This window comes from Vicugna pacos, chromosome X, assembly GCF_048564905.1.
Source record: "Vicugna pacos chromosome X, VicPac4, whole genome shotgun sequence".
Classification (NCBI taxonomy): domain Eukaryota; kingdom Metazoa; phylum Chordata; class Mammalia; order Artiodactyla; family Camelidae; genus Vicugna; species Vicugna pacos.
Window position 1 is genome coordinate 73835438 of NC_133023.1, and position 18471 is coordinate 73853908.

Below are 18471 nucleotides of genomic sequence, written 5' to 3' on the forward strand. Positions count from 1 at the left end.
AGTAAGACCATAAATGCAATCAGTAAGTTGAGAAAGCCACCTGCTGTGTTGTTGGTGGGCCAGCTAGCTGGCCCGTCTGGACTCAGCGTAGAGGGAGGCTTTAATAACTGCCGTTACATCCGCATGTTGTCAGATTTCACACCTTCAGGACCCCGTGGATAATTGGGTGACAGCCAGTTTATTTCCTTCAGCTAATGTTGTAGATAAACACTTCATATTTTCGTTTAGCCCTGAGATGACAGAATTAAATAGTGTTCTCATCTTCATCAGCACTTTGTGAGCCAGAAACTTGTATTTCAATCAAAATGTCACAGGCTGCTGCTTCGGGAGCATTTACCATTCAACATACCAATTTTGTCCATTTGTTGACTCAGATAGATGGGGCGGTTGTGTTTCTTTGCCTTCGATGTTAACAGGACCTTATGGGCCTGGCTTGTTGTATAAACATTTAGTTCTCCAAGCGCTACTTTCTAGCCTAGCTCCATTGGTGTTGGTGGAGAACAGGTTTCCAGCCACTTCCCCTCTCCCTCCTGCTAAGTACTACTTTTCTCTTCCTATGACGCTGGGACATGCTCTTTTGTTATCAGTACAAAGAGGGTGGGGTACTTGCTGATGATCTATGTGGACTTTCTTTTCCTGCTTGATTCCGTTAATGAGCCGTTCCAGGAAGCTTTGGGCCATTGTATCACCTTGTCTCATTCCATTATAGATATTGATGCAACATGGATCGCTGAACAGTATAATCTCTTTTGCACAGTTTCTATTGATCTTGTCCAGTAAATCATTGTATGCTGACTTTATTCTGAAATCATTTTGGGCATCAAAGCTGTTCTTGAATTTGACAGTCAGGTGCCTGCTTGTAATAGGCAAACTTAGGCAAAGTTGGGGTTTAATCACTTTGTTTCTCTCTCCTTCATACCCTGGAGAGTCATTTTTCCCTACTAACCTCTCAAGTGAGTGGTCTTGACTCACATTTCCACTCACTCCTTCCTCGCATGCTGCATCGTGGCTTCTGTTGTCATCACTCTCTGGAAATTGCTCTATATGGTCTGAAATGGCCTATTTTCTCCTGGTCTTTTTTTTGGGACTTAGACTATTCTTGACCTCGCTGCTCTGTTGGACACTGTTGATTACTTTCTCTTATTGAAACATTTTCCATTTTCACCATGGGGATTGCATGCTCCCCTGTTTCTCATACCTTTTGGGTTGTTCTTTTTGTCATCTTAACTGGCTGTCTTTTCTTCTCTGTCCATGACCTCGGGCATCCTCCAGGGTCTAATCTTCTGTCTTGGATGCTTTCTCACTGGACTGTTCAGTCACCAGTTAGGCTTCAGTTACATCTTGAAGACAGAAGATCATCAACCTTGCATGTCTCTTCCTGCATCCTGAACATTGTCCACTCGAATAGGTCACATATTTTAGTCACATGGTACTTATTGAGCATCATTTTCTAGATACTATGGGAGGTGGGATGGATGTGGGAGACAAAGTGGTACCAAACATACTGTCTTCCCTGTGAGTTTGTAACTTAGGAAAGGCAAGAAAATGCATACATGAGCCTTAGTTAAGTCGGACAACATGTGGCAAACACCTTATCAGTGATGTAGCAGGCAAAGAATGGAGTGGTAGTTGGAGAAGGTTTCATAGAGAAAGTGATCCTTTATTTGGATCTTAATGGATCGGTACAGGTGTGACAGCAAAGATGTGAAGGGAGGTGAGCTCCAAGAATTTCGTCATCATTCAGGAGTCATGTCATACTTTTTCTATCTTTAGGTAGGCTTGTCCTAGGTAGACAATAGGCAAAAATTGCTTAAAATTAGAACCTGTAATCTTTTCGTCTATATTAGGTACCGAGAGTAGCGGTGATGCACAATAACTTGTGTCATCCCCATAGTGTATTAAAAATGCATGTATTTGGGGGGCAGAACTTCAAGAGTGATTTTAAATAAATATAACCATTTAGCTTTCGATATTTACTTACTCCTTTTGTATCTTGCATGCCTTGGTTTTTAAAAACACTGTACCGACATCAGATGTAATCTCTGCCTTTTTAAGTCGGTCTTTTCGGTTTTATTTCCATGAGCTCAAAGTGGAAAACTGGATAGATTAGCACTTCTTTCATTCCTCTTCATGGATTGCCACACCCAACTTTGGAGTTCATGTTTTTCCCCCCTGATATTTTAGCACCGTTTTCCAGTAAGAAATAGGAATCTGTCATTTCTTATTAGCCAATTTGAAGCTTTTAGTTTGATTATATTTCCTTATGACACCTCCGTTCCAAATTTTATGTGTTGTTTTATGTCCTGCTCCATCTCTGTGGTTATGACCAGTGCTTACGGTCAGATGCAGAGGATTCTAGGCTGAAAGCAGAGGCACACCTTGGTGGCAGCCACGAGGAAGGCAACAGTGAGTCCCCACAGCGAGGGGACTGACGTGCCTGGGGTGAATGAAAGGCCAGCCGAATGGCGAGCACAGCAGGTTTGAAATAGTTTGCTAGGAAAAAGAGTCAGCAGGTTGCTGTCCTGATCCAGTCAAATTTATTTGCTGTCTGTGACTATTAGCAGCTGCTTCTTACCTGGGTTATTACCTCCTTTCTTACGTTTCTGGTAAAAACCTTCAATTCGAGGGATTTCTGACTTTTTTTTTTTTTAACACATAATGCAGGTTGCATTCTAATCTTTATGGGATGTGTTTTAGTTTATCTGGCGATAGATCTGTCTGAATTCTATGGATTTCAGAGAATTTGAGAAGCCATGCATTGAGGATGCAATATACATTTGAGTTTTGCTATGCTATGAAATTTAGTATTTAATCTTAAACATTGCTTTCATCATATAGATGCCTTTGTAAACAATATAGGACCCTCTATTATCTACCTCTTAGGCTCAAAAATTAACGAAAGATACACAATAGGCAATTACCAATTATTCTACAATAAATGACTAGGCTTATGTTCTTGTTTTATACTGTACCTTCTGCAGTTATGTTAAAACATGCTCTCCAGCACTGAATATAGTACTATTAAGAGATAGTTCTCACAAGAGACAAGAGTTTTTCACTGGGCCGTCATCCAAGAACTTTTTTTTTTTTTTGACATTCTTAAAAGCTTACAGTCCAAACTCTTTCTGGCATTTAATAGAATAAAGTACCTCATGGAAGCTCCTTGTTAAACCAGAGCCACCTAACTATGATGTATTTCGTGACACACACACACATATGCCATTTATGGTTACCAGTGACTCAGTGTTAACCCAAGTGCACCTGTGGAATAGGTTTCATAGAAGTTGACTTAATTTACTCTGATGATTAGCTTACATGTTCAACTCAGATTTTCATTATTCTCATTGTTCATAGGTGGTATCAGCATGCTGCTAGCTAGAAACTGAAGTTGACCTTGGCATAAAATAGAGTATTTTCTTTAGGGCTTATGTACTTTCACTCGAATTTGGTTCTTGAGGTCTGTTCGTCTAAGGCATACCAGCTTTAAAACGGCTACCTGGTATGCTAAAGCCATGAATCCAAGCTACCGTGTGCTTGCTTAGTTAGCATTTTTGTTGAGCTCAACTATGGATTTTGGTTAGATTGAATTTTCCCTTTTTGGAAACTTTCGTTTTCACGGAATAGAGTATTTTCTCTCTCCCTATTCTGCATGTCCCAGGTCCTTACCTGCCCTGGTTGTTTCCAGAGACTTGATAAAATAGGAGCATGTTTACATCAAACAAGGATGAATCTGTCTTCAGCTACCTTTCACTTTCCTTTTCAACAGCAAATCATTGTTTTTTTCCTCTCTTCTCTGCTAGCATTGTGATAACTGCATCTATAAAAGAGAGGCATTAATATCTAACATTAATTTTAGTTTGTACTGTATACATACATGATTTTAATTAGTGCATAAAATGCATCCTTACTTACTCTTAAAACTACTAGCTACTTAGCAGAGCGATAGATTATAGAAACATATGGCAAGATCCTTGCCCTCAAGGAATATACCTAGTTGATAATTGATGTGAAAGTAAAGCGTGTGCCGTGAGGTTCATTTGCTTTCTTTTAAAACCTCGTCGCTTGTCACTGCTACGTGCCCAGCTGTTGACCAGGTGTTGCCTTCAGTGTTAGATTCTGAACTGCAGAAGAAATTACAGATAGGACTTCCATGGGTTACTGGTGATGATATTTGGACTTTTCAGTTTGGGGATTATTTATCGAGCTATTACAAACTGTTGTATTATATGCCAGAGAGCAGTTGTTCCAAACCTTGTTAATATCCAGAATTACCTGGTGAGTCTTAAAGAGATTCAGGTCCTGAGGCCCTACCTATAGAGATCTTGACATTTTGATTCCGTAGCTTGTGGGTGTGTTCGGATCCAATTTGTAAGTTGATGAGAGAGGACGGAAGGGCAGGAAGATGGTGGCAGGCATGTTATGTTCTTGGTAATATCACAGGATAATAGATGGGGAAGGAGGAGGATTTTGAATCTCTTTGTCCTAAAAACAGGGTCACTCTAAGCTTATTCAGATTTTGTTCTTCTCGTCTTTCCAACATCTCCAGAACAGTCTCACATATTGCTTACCACTTGCAAATTCACCGACAAAGTAAACTTGACTTAAAAAAAAGAAAGACATGAAAAGTTCAGGTGCTCCCTTTCCTACCCTTCTCAGACTTTTTCTAATGCTTCGTTTGCCTTCAACAAAATCCATTGATGTGGTTTCTGAACTAAAGAAAATTACTGCCGAAAGATAAAATTGAAACCAGTTGGAATCCGAAAGGGGAAAACAGAGACAATGTAACTATGGTGGTTTCCCATTGAGCTCAGCCAGCAACAAACCAAATTGAGATACTCAGTAATATTTTTATGTACATAAAGTAAGAGAACAGTATTATATGAAATTCAAAGTTCTGATTTATGTGGGGCTTTTTTTTTTTTTAACAGAACTCAGATTTTCATCTTGTCATAAACCAGTGTATACCAAGTAAAACATTACCAAACATTGTAGCTTCTTACGCGCTCTCATTCTGTGCAAATATTGTTGGGATGGTAGAAGCTAATTTTATAATTTTATTAAGGCTGATTTGTTTTTATAGTCTTTTAACCTGTAGACATATGGTAGAATCATATGAGAATATATGGAGAATAAATAAGAGAGAGTTATGGTCTGGGATTAAACCGTTGGTCCCTGTAGGATTGACACATTTGAAAAAGCTTGAGGAATATAAATGTGTCTGATTTCGTAAATGCTATTTGAAAAACAGAATTATCAATCAACAGTTATCGTGAGGCACTTCTCAGTGCTATTTTGCACGGAAAAGGTTGAGCATTAACTCACATTTTCAAAGGTTGAAGCAAGAATAAGTTGACCTCAGTTGCAAAAGGAAGAGGGTAAGGGAGTAGGTATTTATGGAACACTTAATATGTCAAGGGTTGGTAAACTACTGGAGGTAAATTCAGCCTGCCACTGAGTTTTGTAAATACGGAAGGTGTCATTAGAGCGCCGCCGTGCTCATTTTTTAGTTATTGCCTTTGGCTGCCTTCACGAGACAATGGGAGAGTTGAGAGCTTCATCAGAAACTGTATGACCTGCAGATCCTTAAGTATTGACTCTCTGAGACCCTATCCACAATTCCTAGAATTTGCCCCAGCTGCTTTTCAAAGGCTCTCCGGGGTCATTCCAGGAGTCCGGGAGGCGGGGTGGAGGTGATCACAGCTTGTCATCTCTGGTCCTTTGCCTTGGGCTTCCTCATCAAGCCTATACCTCCTATGAGCATATTGCTCCACTCTGCACAGCCATCTTTTTTTTTTTTTTTTTAATCTGGGGACTTCCCTGAGTCCTTGGGTCCCTGACATAATCTCTAAGCCTCTCACTCAAGTTCCTGATTCATAAGTTACACATAAGTCCGTTCACAAGGCTGGACTAGGTGGGAACAGGTACCCCAAGCCAGTGCTTCATCTCTAGCCCTCTCCATCTTTGACGGTTGGCCACTAAAATAAAATAAATAATACCCAGAACCTCCTAGAAGGATCATTGACCCCCAGTCTCAGAATTCCAGTTTGGGCAAACACGGAAGCCAAGTCAAAAAAAATAAAATAAAATAAACCATAGCTATGATTTAGTACTCAAGAAGTAACAGCAAAACATTTTGGTTGGGTCACAAAAAAGAACTCTGTGAGGGATATTGAACTGTGGAGTATGTTCAACATCTCTACTCGACCTTCTTATCTGGAATTATATAGTAATAAATACTTGAGAAGCAACTGTGAATCTCTTTCTGTATCTGCAGAGAATGGTAGAGCCTTGTGGCAAGAGCATGGACTCTGGGGCTAGACAGCCTGGGGTTGAATCCCAGCTCTGCCAGCAAACTTTTCTCTGAGATCTTTGACATTTTCTGGTGACCTCAGTTGTAAAATATTAATAATAATATTGTTATGAACTGAATGTATCTCCCTAAAATTTATATATTGAAGTCCTAGCCCCCAGGGTGGCTATATTTGGAGATGGTGCCTCTCAGGAAGTAATTCAAGTTAAATGAGATCATAAGTGTGGGGCCCTAATCCAATAGGACTAGTGTCTTTGGAAGACACACCAGAAGGCTTGTTCACTCTCTCTCTCCCTGCACACACACCAAGGAAAGGCTATGTGAGCACACAGCAAGATGGTGACCACCTACAGGCTAAGAGAATAGCCTCAAAATGAAACCTACCTTGACAGCACCTTGATCTTGAACTTCCCAGGCTCCAGACTTGTAAGAAACTTCTGTTGTTTAAGCCACCCAGTCTGTGGTGTTTTGTTATTGTAGCCTGAGCTGACTAATGCAAATTCCTACCTTGCTAGTCAAATTCATCCAGTGCAGTGCCTGGTGGTAGCTGTATTTCTTAATCATTATGTAGAGCCAGTATTTTCCCAGGTCATATGAATCTGAGGATAGAAATAAAATTACAGAAGCTCTTGTATGAGTGGTTGTACAGTTGGCCCTCTGTATCCACAGGTCCTTCATCTGCAGATTCAACCAATCACAGGTTGAAAATATTTGGGGGTAAAATTCTAGAAAGTTCCAAAAAATAAAACTAGAAATTGTGGCATGTTGGCAACTATTTACATAGCATTTTACGTTGTATTTACAACTACTTATGTAGCATTTACATTGTACTGGGTATTATAAATGATCTAGAGATGATTTAAATTATACAGGAGGATGTGTGTAGGTTATATGCAAATACTGCATAGTTCTATATAAGGCACTTGTGCACCAGACAGGGGCATCCTTATCCCCAGAGCAGCACCCAGGAGAAGTCGCTCCTACCATTTCTGAGGGTATCCTGAGGGTGTCTACCATGGGGATCCTGGCTGGTCTCCTTTACTCTGAAATTTTCTAGGCCGGGGGCAGCAAATTCACATAGTTCAAGCAAGTGATGTAAATTAGAAAAGCAATTGCAGATGTGAGACAGGTGTGGGTGGTAGGGACCGGGGGAGCCTGTTCTGCTTCAGGGAGGCAACTGCAAACTAAAGACTAACCTCTTCTGGTTAAGCCAGTGCTGCTACATCTCCCATTTTCTTAAAAAAAAAACAACCAAACAAACAGAAGCCAGAAAAATCTAGAAAGATCTTCCTAGTAAAACCACCTGTGAACAAAGCACGTGTATGGCCAACATTTGGTTTGCCCTGATTTGTGACTCCTGCTTTGTCGTTAAAGGAGGGCCATCTCCCAGGCAAGGTTGGTCTCAGCAGCAGTAGTTAATTACCATCTTCACTCCCTGGGGGGTGACCCTTACCCACGAGGGGCCCTGTAGGGGTGGCCTTATTCTCAAAACTTCTGTTCATTTTTGAGTTGATGATATATTGACATGGTTCAAAATTTAAGAGTACAAAAGTAGTACAGAGTGAAATTTCTTCCTCTCGCCTCTGTCCGGCACCTGCTCAGCTCCTTCCCTAGAAGGCACTCATATAAGTGTCCTGTAAATCTTCCCAGAAACATTTAAGCATATACCAGCAGATACATATAAGTATTCTGTCCTCTGTTTTCCCCATAAATAGTAGCTTGTACTTTACAGTCTTGAGTACTGTGTTTGCTTCATTTAATGATATTTATGACACTCATCCCATAAAGAGCTTCCTTGGTCATGGATATAGCATCAGAGTAGTACATTGAGTGGACACACCATAGTTTAATCAGGCAGTCTTCTATTGATGAGCTTTTGGGGCATTTCTAATCTTTTGCTACTTTACCCAATGCCCGGTATACCATAGTTTATTGAATCTGTCTCCAGTTGATGAACATTTATAATCTTTTGCTATTAACAATACTGGAAAACATAACCTTATACACAAATCTTTGTGCACAAATGAGAATATATATGTAAACTAAATTCCAAAATAATTGAAGTGCCCGTTCTTTTTCAGGCACAGATCTGGGTGCTAGTATATAACAGTGAACAAGGTAGTCACAAATAACTTTTTTTAATGAAGCTGACATCACAGTGGAAGGCATAGACAATAAAGAAAGAAATATGACATGTATCATGTCAGATGGTGATAACTGCTATGGAGAAAAATGAAGCAGGCAGAGGGGAAAAGGAGTGCTAAGAGTAGGGAGTGGCGATTTTGAAATGCATCATCAGGGAAGGTCTCTATGAGAAGGTGACCCGGACCAAAGATCTGAAAGAAGTGAGGGAAGATCTGGGAATGATAGAACCTCAAGTGCAAAGGCTCTGCCATGGGAGTCGGTCTGGTATTCTTAAAGAACAGCAAGGAAGCTAGTGTGTCTGCAGGAGAATGAATGAGAGGAAAGTCATAAGAGCTGAGGTCAGAGTAGCTAAGGAAAGGATATGGAATATAAACCAGAGCATTCTAGATTCTATCATATGGATTTTGGGTTTCACTCTGAATGAGACAGAAAACCATTGGAGGGTTCTGAACAGTGGAATAAAATTAATTGACAGAGTAAAGTGAAAAAGGGCAAAGGCAGAATGGGGACTTCTTTTTCGGCTATTGCAGTTACCTTGGCTAGAAGTAATGATGACTTGAAACCCTTTGGTACCAGTGGAGGTGAGGAGAAGTGATAAAATACTGTATTTGCCAAGATGTGGCCTGTGAAAGAGAAAAGTCAATGATGACTCTACCTTTTTTTTTTTGCTTGAACAATTGGGTTTGAGTTGCCATTTGTCAAGAAAAAAGACTAAAGCAGGTTTGGGAGTAAGACAAGGAGTTGAGTGTGGGCTGTGCTAAATTGGTGGAAATATCCAGGAGATTGAGAAGTTTCTTTTCAGGATACACGGTTTCCAAGTTTCTATCATTGGAGTAAATCCCTGGTGGGATCTAGGACTCTGACCTTCTGCTAGACATGCTCAGTTATACCTGAAACCCAGACTGAAAAATCCTAGATTGTCAAGACCCCAGCTTCAAATATTTTGGGGTGTTACTTTGCTCCGTTGTGCTCAACGAGGTTAACTGCCTCCTGCATTAAACTGAATTGTGTGCAGAACTTGTACCAGTCTGAGATGGACCACACTGAAAAAGAAAAGCCTGGATATCATGAATGCCCAAGCTGTATTCTCAACAAGAAATGCCTGTTAGCCTAGCCGTACTGGGTTTTAACATCCTAATTCTTACCGTTATGTTGTCTCAATCCACTTCTTTGTGTGACACTCTTAGCTCTTGGGGTTTACTGCTGAACTTACTGATTTGTGACATGAATTAGGAAATCTAACATAAAAGGAGGACCTCTGAGTGTATGGGATGGCCAGAAAAAGATCAATCCATACTTACAAAGCCAGAGCCAACCTGTGCGTAAAGGGATTAACTATAACTTGAGGAAGGTACTACACGTAGGTTAAAGGTTAACGGGAAGAACTCCCACCACTCATTTGTCAAGTACTAGGTAAGAACCATACTTCTGTTTTGGCATTTGAATGGTCACTTCAAATGAGGGAAACTCTCCTTAAAACCTCTAGGCCAACTTTATTTGTCCTTCCTAAAATATACATTACCTGCTTAGCTATCGAGGCCTGATTGAAGATATACAACATTAGCTATGCACGTTGTTAAACATAGTGTTCTGGTGACATTTAGCAGTGTTTGGTAATTGGCTTAATGAACAGGTGTACAAGTATATTAGTTATGCAGATGTTAATTTGCAGTAACATGTGCTGCCTGATTTGGGGGGTTCTTGTCGAAACTACAACCAGTAAGATTTGTTCTTTAATTAGGAAATCATTACAAAGTATGTGTGTGTGATTCCCACCATTACAACCATTAGTCTTGTTTAATGTGCTCTAAACTTCAGGAACACTCCTAGTAATGCCATTCCTATGGCTTCAGGTACTATGCAGGTGTCGGAATGAAATCTACCTTCCTGTGGGATGCCTTAGTTAGTGCACAGCTGTAGACGACACAGAGAGGGGCTGCTTCACAGCTGCAGCACGCGCCTTGTGAGAGGAGACGGAAATGCAATCTCTTACTGCATATTGCATCAGCCTTTCCTCCCAAGGTTCGGTGAACAAATGTGTTATTCCTCCGGAAATGGATGCAAAAACAATTGAAAGCAAAAATCGTGATTGCTTCCCAGACTGACTCATCTGTACCTGTATTTTTTTTTTAATCTTCTTCCTTATTGTTTCTGCTTCCTGTTTACACTTGGTCGTTGGGATTGTCATGGCTAACAGTTTTATCAACTGTCAAAAGGAATGGGTATATCTATATAAGTAGCAATCTAATCACATTCTTTTTTTTTATGCTGGAAAAAAAAAATGGAACTTTTCACAGGCTGATATGGCAAACATGGAGCAGCCTCCCAGGAGGAACAAATGCTAACATTTAGTCGTATTTACTACAGATTTTTGCTTCCAAAGAAATAAAAATATGAGAGATAAAGTTGAGGTTTCCAGGGTTCTACTTATTCCAGTATTACTTTCCTCTCCCAAGAGAAGCATCATCATTAATCTGCTGAGTATCTATCCTGTGTTTTTATAATTTCGCTATATATATATACACACTCATTTGTCAACAATACGTAAGATTAGTCTGTATTTTATTTTTAATTTAGATGAGCACTGTTAAACTGCACCATTCTTCACCACTTTTATTTTTCCATTTAGCACTAATATTTGGGATCTATTCTTGTTGAAATGTTTAGCTGTAGTATAGTCACTATAAATGCTGGGTTGTATTTCATTATATTAATATACCACAATTTATTTACCCATCCTGTAATCCCTGGTATGTGAGTTGTTTCCAGTTTTTGTACTGTTACAAGCATGGCTCCTGTGAACGTTGTCTCCTTGACCATTTGACCTGTAAGTGGAAGGATTGGGTTATACTTACGGTGAGCACACCTTAAATATATTTGGCACATTAAATGTTTGTTTTAAGGTGGTGTATATATGTGTGTTTCTATATGTATATACATATATAATAATCCTTTGTCCATTTTTCAACTATGTTTGTATAACATTTCCAGAAATGCAAGGATAAAGATGATTTAAAGAAAGTGTAGATGGTAATAATTAAACAGAAAAATCATTGCAGCTATCACACCAAAATCATAGTAGATTTTGCCTGCCTGCCATTATCACACTTGCATTCCTTTTAACATCAAATCATTGATTAAACTTAAAATAAAATCTATTTCAACTGATATAAGAAAATTATTTCCACATAGTTAAAATCACTTCTGGAATTAGTATACATATGGGTAAAATGTGTATGCATGTACAGAGATCACAATTCTTTTATTTCTATGATATATCTAAAATAACAGTTGGGCATTACTTGTTGAATATACATATATATATGTGTGCATGTAGCTACATGAATTTTCAACATGCTTTTTAACACTACTATTAATAGCCTTATTTACCCTGGCTTTGTATATAGTGCACTTAATAGAAAGTGTCACATTTTACTTGTCCATATATTCCTTTTAATATGTAATACATCAGTTGAGGCTGATTTAAAGACAACAGTGTTCTCTAATATGTAACAAGTTGAACAAGTATTTGCTGGATGAATGAGTGAATAAATGAATGAATAGTATCGATGCCAATTCTAGGAATCAATCTTTCTTACAGGAATCTTGAGATAAATTAGTTATAAAAATGTTGTTATGATTTATGGTCAGTTATCACTGTGTAAATTATTCAATGTTACCCATTTATAATATCTTAGTATTTGCTACAAAGTACAAACACCTTGTCACACGTTCTGTGTATCCACTGGGATAGCAGAAATTAATAGGGGACTCCTGAACATTGCCTAAATTAGATTGGGGAAAGAATATAACCGTGTTTACTCTACTTGTGCTGATGAACGTCCCTCAGTTGTAAAGGAATACATTTATAGTACACTTGTATGTAAAAATCCATGTATTAAAAGAAATATAAGTATACTCAGCGGGCATTTTATCTTAGATAATTAGTATCTGGATAATCTTTAATAATAATACAAATGACTTTACTATTACATCATTATCTTCCTACAGTCAGTATTTTATAATGTTTCATTATTATTTGGTCAATTAGCAGTGCCAATTTAAGCACTCAAATTAATTGAATCCATTGGATTCAAATCCAGTGGCTATATGGGTTTTCATTTGCACAGAGAGAGATCACGTGTGACTGGGGGCCTCATTATGAACCGGAGGATCATAGAGCCATTGATGATAAAATCAATTTTTGAAGTTTTTGGACTGAGACTTAAAAAAAACACAACTCTTTAGTCCCATTCAAGTAATTTCAAATAATGATAGAATCACTATAATTTAAGTTTTAAAATTAATTTAGTTTTATATTTTTATTGTTATAAGCACATTTAACATGAGATCTGCCTTCTTAACAAATTTCTAAGTGCCCAATACAGTATTGTTAACTGTTAGCACAATGTTGTACCACAGATCTCTAGAACTAATTCAACTTGTATAACCCCTTGAACAGCAACTCCCCATTTCCACCTCTCTCCAGCTGCTGGCAACCACCGTTCTACACTTTGTATGAGTGTGACATTTTAGATGCCTCGCATAAGTGTAGTCATGCAGTGTTTGTCTTTTTGTGACTCACTTATTTCACTTAGCATAGTGTCCTTCAGGTTCATCCATGTTGTTGCATATGGCAGGATTTCCTTCTTTTTTGAAGCTAAATAATATTCCATTGTATGTATATACCACACTTCCTTTATTCGTTCATACTTTGATGGACATTTGGATTGTTTCCATATCTTGGCTATTGTGAATAGTGCTGCAATAAACATGAGAATGCAGATATCTTTTCAAGATTTGAATTTCAATTTTTTTGGATATATACCCAGAACTGGGATTGCTGGATGGAATGGTAGTTCTATTTTAATTATTTGAGAAATCTCCATACTGTTTTCATAGTGGCTATACCATTTTACATTCCTATCAACAGTATACAGAGATTCCAATTTCTCTACATCCTCACCAACACTTATGTTTTGTGTTTTTGATAATAACCATTTTAACAGATGTGAGATGATACCTCATTGTGGTTTTGATTTGCATTTCCCTGATGATTAGTGATGCTAAGCATCTTTTCATAAACCTGCTGGCTATCTGTACGTCTTTTTTGGAGAAATATCTATTCAAGTTTGAATCGAATTATGGAATTAAGTTATGGAATATTTACATTTTGTAAGCATTAGAAACATATGGAATAAAAACATTTTAGGACAAGTGGCATTTTGTAGTCATGAAAACAATAATTTTTTAATATATGAAAGCTTCAATACTATCTAGATAAATTTCATATATCATTGCCTCTCTTCAAATTCTCTGTTTAGCTAAGTCTGTGGTTATGATTGCTAGGGAATGATTTGAAAGACAAGAAAGCCAAAGGCAGTAATAGCCATTACTCAATTCTAGAAAGTTTTCCAGATGCTCACAACTGTGTATATATACCTTAGCAAAAAAAAAGTACTGTGTTCATGGGTTACTTTTCCCCTAAAGAAAATCAGTAACTCATTTGTGATCTCCTTAACAAGGAACAGATAAATTAAATGGATAAAAATAATGATTGCCTCAGAATGAAGGTGTATTTTTAAAAGTCATAAAGAAACAGGATTATAGCCATAGGATGTGGTAATGAAGTTTAGCAGCTAGAGTCTGGGGACAAGAGCATATCACTCTACTTGACTTAAAAAAAAAAAAAGTTGGCTTTACTTTTCTTATATTGTTTCATGGTCTCATTACCTACAACCCAGTTTTTAATATTACAGGAGCTGAACTGCCAACACGTAAATACAATGGTAGCTGTAGAATTTCTATGTAGGAGTTGTTTAGGGATTTGACATAAAGCTTCGTTTTCATAACAGCTAGCACATTGTTTTTCACTTCGGTTTAGGGGAGGGCTGATGGAGGTGATGGGGGGCGCCTAAAGCCACTCCTTGGCACTGCCACTCCTCACACTTTCAGGACATTTTAACTGTTACGAACTAGAAGGTTCCCTTCTAAATACAGCGAAAATAAATCTTTTGTTCGAAGAAAGCACGTGGCATTAAGAAATGGTGAGCAGACAAAGGGAACTGACTCAAAAGACACCATGTCTTTGAGGTTTGTTAATTATTGGTATCCAAATAGGTGCTACTGTCGTATAACTTGCAAATGGTTCATCTCTGTTCTTCAGAGCTGTCTCAGTGGGGTTTTTATCGTAACCTGTTTAGCAGTTCAAGTTACCTTAGATATCTTTAAAGCAATTTCACTTAATTAAAGACCTGCCTACATTTTAGCATATTTTAAGATAAATGCATGTCTGCCTTTTTCCTCAATTAGTCCAAATTAGGGAGATTTTACTATATATTTAATTCCAGTGCTGCCTACTAGTAGGAACCTAGTAAAGGAGTAATTAATGCTGCGCATTAGGTAAGAAGCAGCGATTGATTTTTGGTCCTATTTGGCTTATCTTTTCTGCTTAAGTGCTGATATTTAATTTGTAGGGAAACCTCTAAACAGGTCTATATTTTTATGTTTATCCTCTTCCTTGAACTAATGAAAGAAACCCATTTATTGATTTTAGCATGAGCTTTATTCATGTAGTTACTATGCCTTACAAATGTTGTCCCGTGTATTTGGATTAACACTGTTAATTGTTTATGAATCAACATTTTTCTTTCAGTTCCAAAGAATGCAGAAGCTTTAGAAGAGAAGAAGACCCTACCTGCAAAGAAGAAGGTGAAAGAGTTGAGAATTTTGGATCCCAAAACAGCCCAGAATCTGTGTATGTGATGTTTTCTGTGTAGGGAGTGGTGCTGATGGTGGTGGCGAGGGGGGCTGTTGGATGTATTTAAACAAAGTTGTAACTTCTTTGAATGGGTATATTTAGCATCTCCTACAAACAAAATTCTGTGTAAACCTGATTTGGGCTGCCTTTTTGTCATTCAGCCAGAATGGAGGCCACCATAATTTAGCCTTGGCCAGGCCAGGTGAAACTTATAAATAAGAAAGTTTTGGACAGTACTGGTAATTAAGCATTGTTAGAGGACACGGTGAGAGGGAAGGCAGAGTTGAAAAGTGTTACTTTTTTTTCCATCTGCCTAGGCCCAGGAGTGATAATTTTGGAGTACTCACTAGTCACATTGGGTAAATCCTTGTACTCCTGTTCCTTTATAACTGAAGAAATTGTGATGTGAGTTAGTTAAATTGTTAACCACTGCACTTGAAAACCAGTTAGTGAACCTTAAAGCCTTTAACGAACCAGTCAGCCATTCAGTGTGCTCTTGCTAACGCAGCTGGGCAATTCAACTCATCTTCATTAGCTCAGGCCTCATATTTTCTAACGCAGTCTTCCCTCTGTATTGAATTCAGTATTTTTTTTTTTGTCACCACAATACACTGTGTTTATATTCTGAGGATACTAAAACACCATGCATGAGAAATTTCAACACATCAAGCATTTCTAATTATGCAAAGAAATACCATGGGAGTTTATTTTGTGAAGGAATGGGCTATATAGAGATCAGATGAAAATAAATAACTCATCATTTTCCTGTCAGGAGGAATGTTGTTGTCAGAAAAGCAGTCTCCTGATAGCTGTTTTACATGTGTGCATCGCTTACCTGACAGTCCGTTTTCTTTATAACATGGATGTTCAGTACTTAAAAAAAAAAAACAAAACAGTAATTAATTGCTAGTTGATATCCATCAACATTATTTGGTTTTATGGTGATCTCATTTGGTGTTTATGTCTAGATAATAATTTGCCTAGACAAGGAGGATGTTGTTTTCTTTAGGTACCAGTGAGGTCATATAGACTTTTCCATGCAGAAAAATTCTTAGGAACATATTCATGTTCTGGTGATAAGAACACACGAATGTTCTTTCACAAGTATGTTTAGTGGAGGTTAAAGTGGAACGTATTGTTGAACAATGCTTTCTAAGTAAGTATAATTTTTTCTAGAAATAATTTGTTGAATTATTCCAATATGACATAATATATACCCAATTAAGAAAAGGTTGTCTAGGGACATCATGATTCAACATAAAAGCAGCTAATGGCATACCTCTTGAATGTCAGCAGGGATGCAGGGAACACTGATGATTCAGACACTTCAATTTTCTCTCGTGTGGGAGAACTGCAAAGTAGATTGATACGATTTTTTCTTTAGCATTGGGTTACTTTATTGTCATTCCCTAAAAGTACCATGTTGGATGTATCTGACAGTCTCCACAGTAAATTCTCCATTGAATTTAAAGGCCAACTTGAAATAAAATTTCTAACTTTTCATGGGTTATTTTGTATTAGCTCAATCTAAAACGCAGAAGCATGTAGTCGTCGGTGCTGTTAGTAGTTTTTATCTTGACTATAAATACGCATGATCTGTACACATTAGAACCTGAGATAATAGACCATTTTGCCTTGATGAGTGGCATAGTCCATCAAATGGAAACTACTTTTGTTTGTTCATAAATCTGTGAATTAACGTAAATGACAGGAATTTCACATTTTGAGTCTATAAAGTGGGAATCAGGTATTTATTAGGACTTTAAAATTGTGGTACTATTCTATTTTTAATAAAATCAATTTTTATTTTAGCTATCTTCCTAGGATCATATCGTATGCCGTATGAAGACATAAAAAACATTATTCTGGAAGTTAATGAAGACATGTTGAGTGAGGCCCTAATTCAGGTAACTGGCAAACTTTCTTTTTAAATGTAATTTTTACAGATATTTCTAGATTTCTATCTTCTCAATGGAGTTATGTGAGAATTTTCTTCTTTATTAGGATAATAGAATTAAGAGTATTAGCCCTGCGGATAGTAAGGGGACTCAACAGAGAAGATTTAGGCTCTAGGTGTGTTTCTGCCATTTCCTTTCAAATTGAAGTGTATGCATATGTAGACACCTCATTCCCTGTGCATAAAATTGTATATATTTCATCACCACAGTGACTCTGTTAAGTAGATATTGTCATTACCATTGTATGGATGTAAAAATGTAGCGGCCAAGAGGTTAAATGGCTTGCTCAGGATCAGTGGGGAAATGGTGAAGTTATCCTTTGTTTGGCACTTAACATGTGCTGGGGATTGTGCCAAGTACTTTATCTCACTGAATCCTACAACAATCCTATGAAATAAGTATGATTATCTTCATTTGACAGATACGGAAACTGAGGCTTAGAGAGATTGCCCAATGTCATCCGGCTGGCAGTGGCAGAGTAGTAGAGCCGACACTCAGAACGAAATCTCTCATGATTCTAAAACCATTGCTCTTTCTATCCTATTATTCTGCCTCCTGCAGGCAAGCTGGTTCAGTTTGCAAAAGCCCTGTCTCCTCAGCTGAGATGACTAGCTCACTGTGAGGATTAAACCGCATAAACTACTTTGTAGAATAAAGCGCTATATAAGATCTGCTTATTAGAATTCTTGGCATGTTTGGCCCTGTCCGGTTTAATTTTTGGAAGGAAGAACTGCAAAGATGTCTCATGGATGGGCATAGTCGTTGCAGGGTTGCTGTTGTTTGGTTTTGAGCCGTGCAGTTTGCTTTGATTTTTTTAATTTTAATTTTTTGTTGTTGTTAAGGGGGAAGTAATTAGGATTATTCGTTTATTTATTTAACGGAGGTACTGGGGATTGAACCCAGCACCTTGTACATGCTAGGCATGCACTCTACCACTGAGCTCTACCCTCCCCTGCTTTGACTTTAAGATGAGTAGTTTATGCTGTAAAAATTGTGTCATATTCCCCTCAGACTACCTCTAAATCTCAGAGAACCAGTGTCTGTCATTTGGGCAGGCTGTGTCTGTCTTGAAGTTCCTCCACTGGCATGTTGGCTTGCGTTACACTTTACCTTATGCATATGTTTTAAAGATAGATATATTTATTCTCTGTAGGACTAAGGTTTAATGAATTTATGGAGGTTCTTTATTAGCATGGCACACCTGTATTAACTTCAACAATAGTTACACTTGGATAAGAAATCCCCTTGTGGAAAAGTTACTTGAAAAATGTTTTCTCCTTGTCCAGCTGGCAAGTCCA

At 38.0% G+C, this 18471-nt stretch overlaps 1 protein-coding gene across 5 annotated transcripts in view; it reads left to right on the plus strand.

Moving 5' to 3' along the window:
• DIAPH2 (diaphanous related formin 2) overlaps positions 1-18471 on the plus strand; it is a 784101-nt gene that overhangs the window by 320883 nt on the left and 444747 nt on the right. For all 5 annotated transcript variants that reach the window (XM_072956799.1, XM_072956800.1, XM_072956797.1 and 2 more), the window contains 2 exons: positions 15111-15212; positions 17028-17122. In XM_072956799.1, the coding sequence (XP_072812900.1) occupies positions 15111-15212; positions 17028-17122 (197 nt within the window). The remainder of the gene's footprint in view (positions 1-15110; positions 15213-17027; positions 17123-18471) is intronic.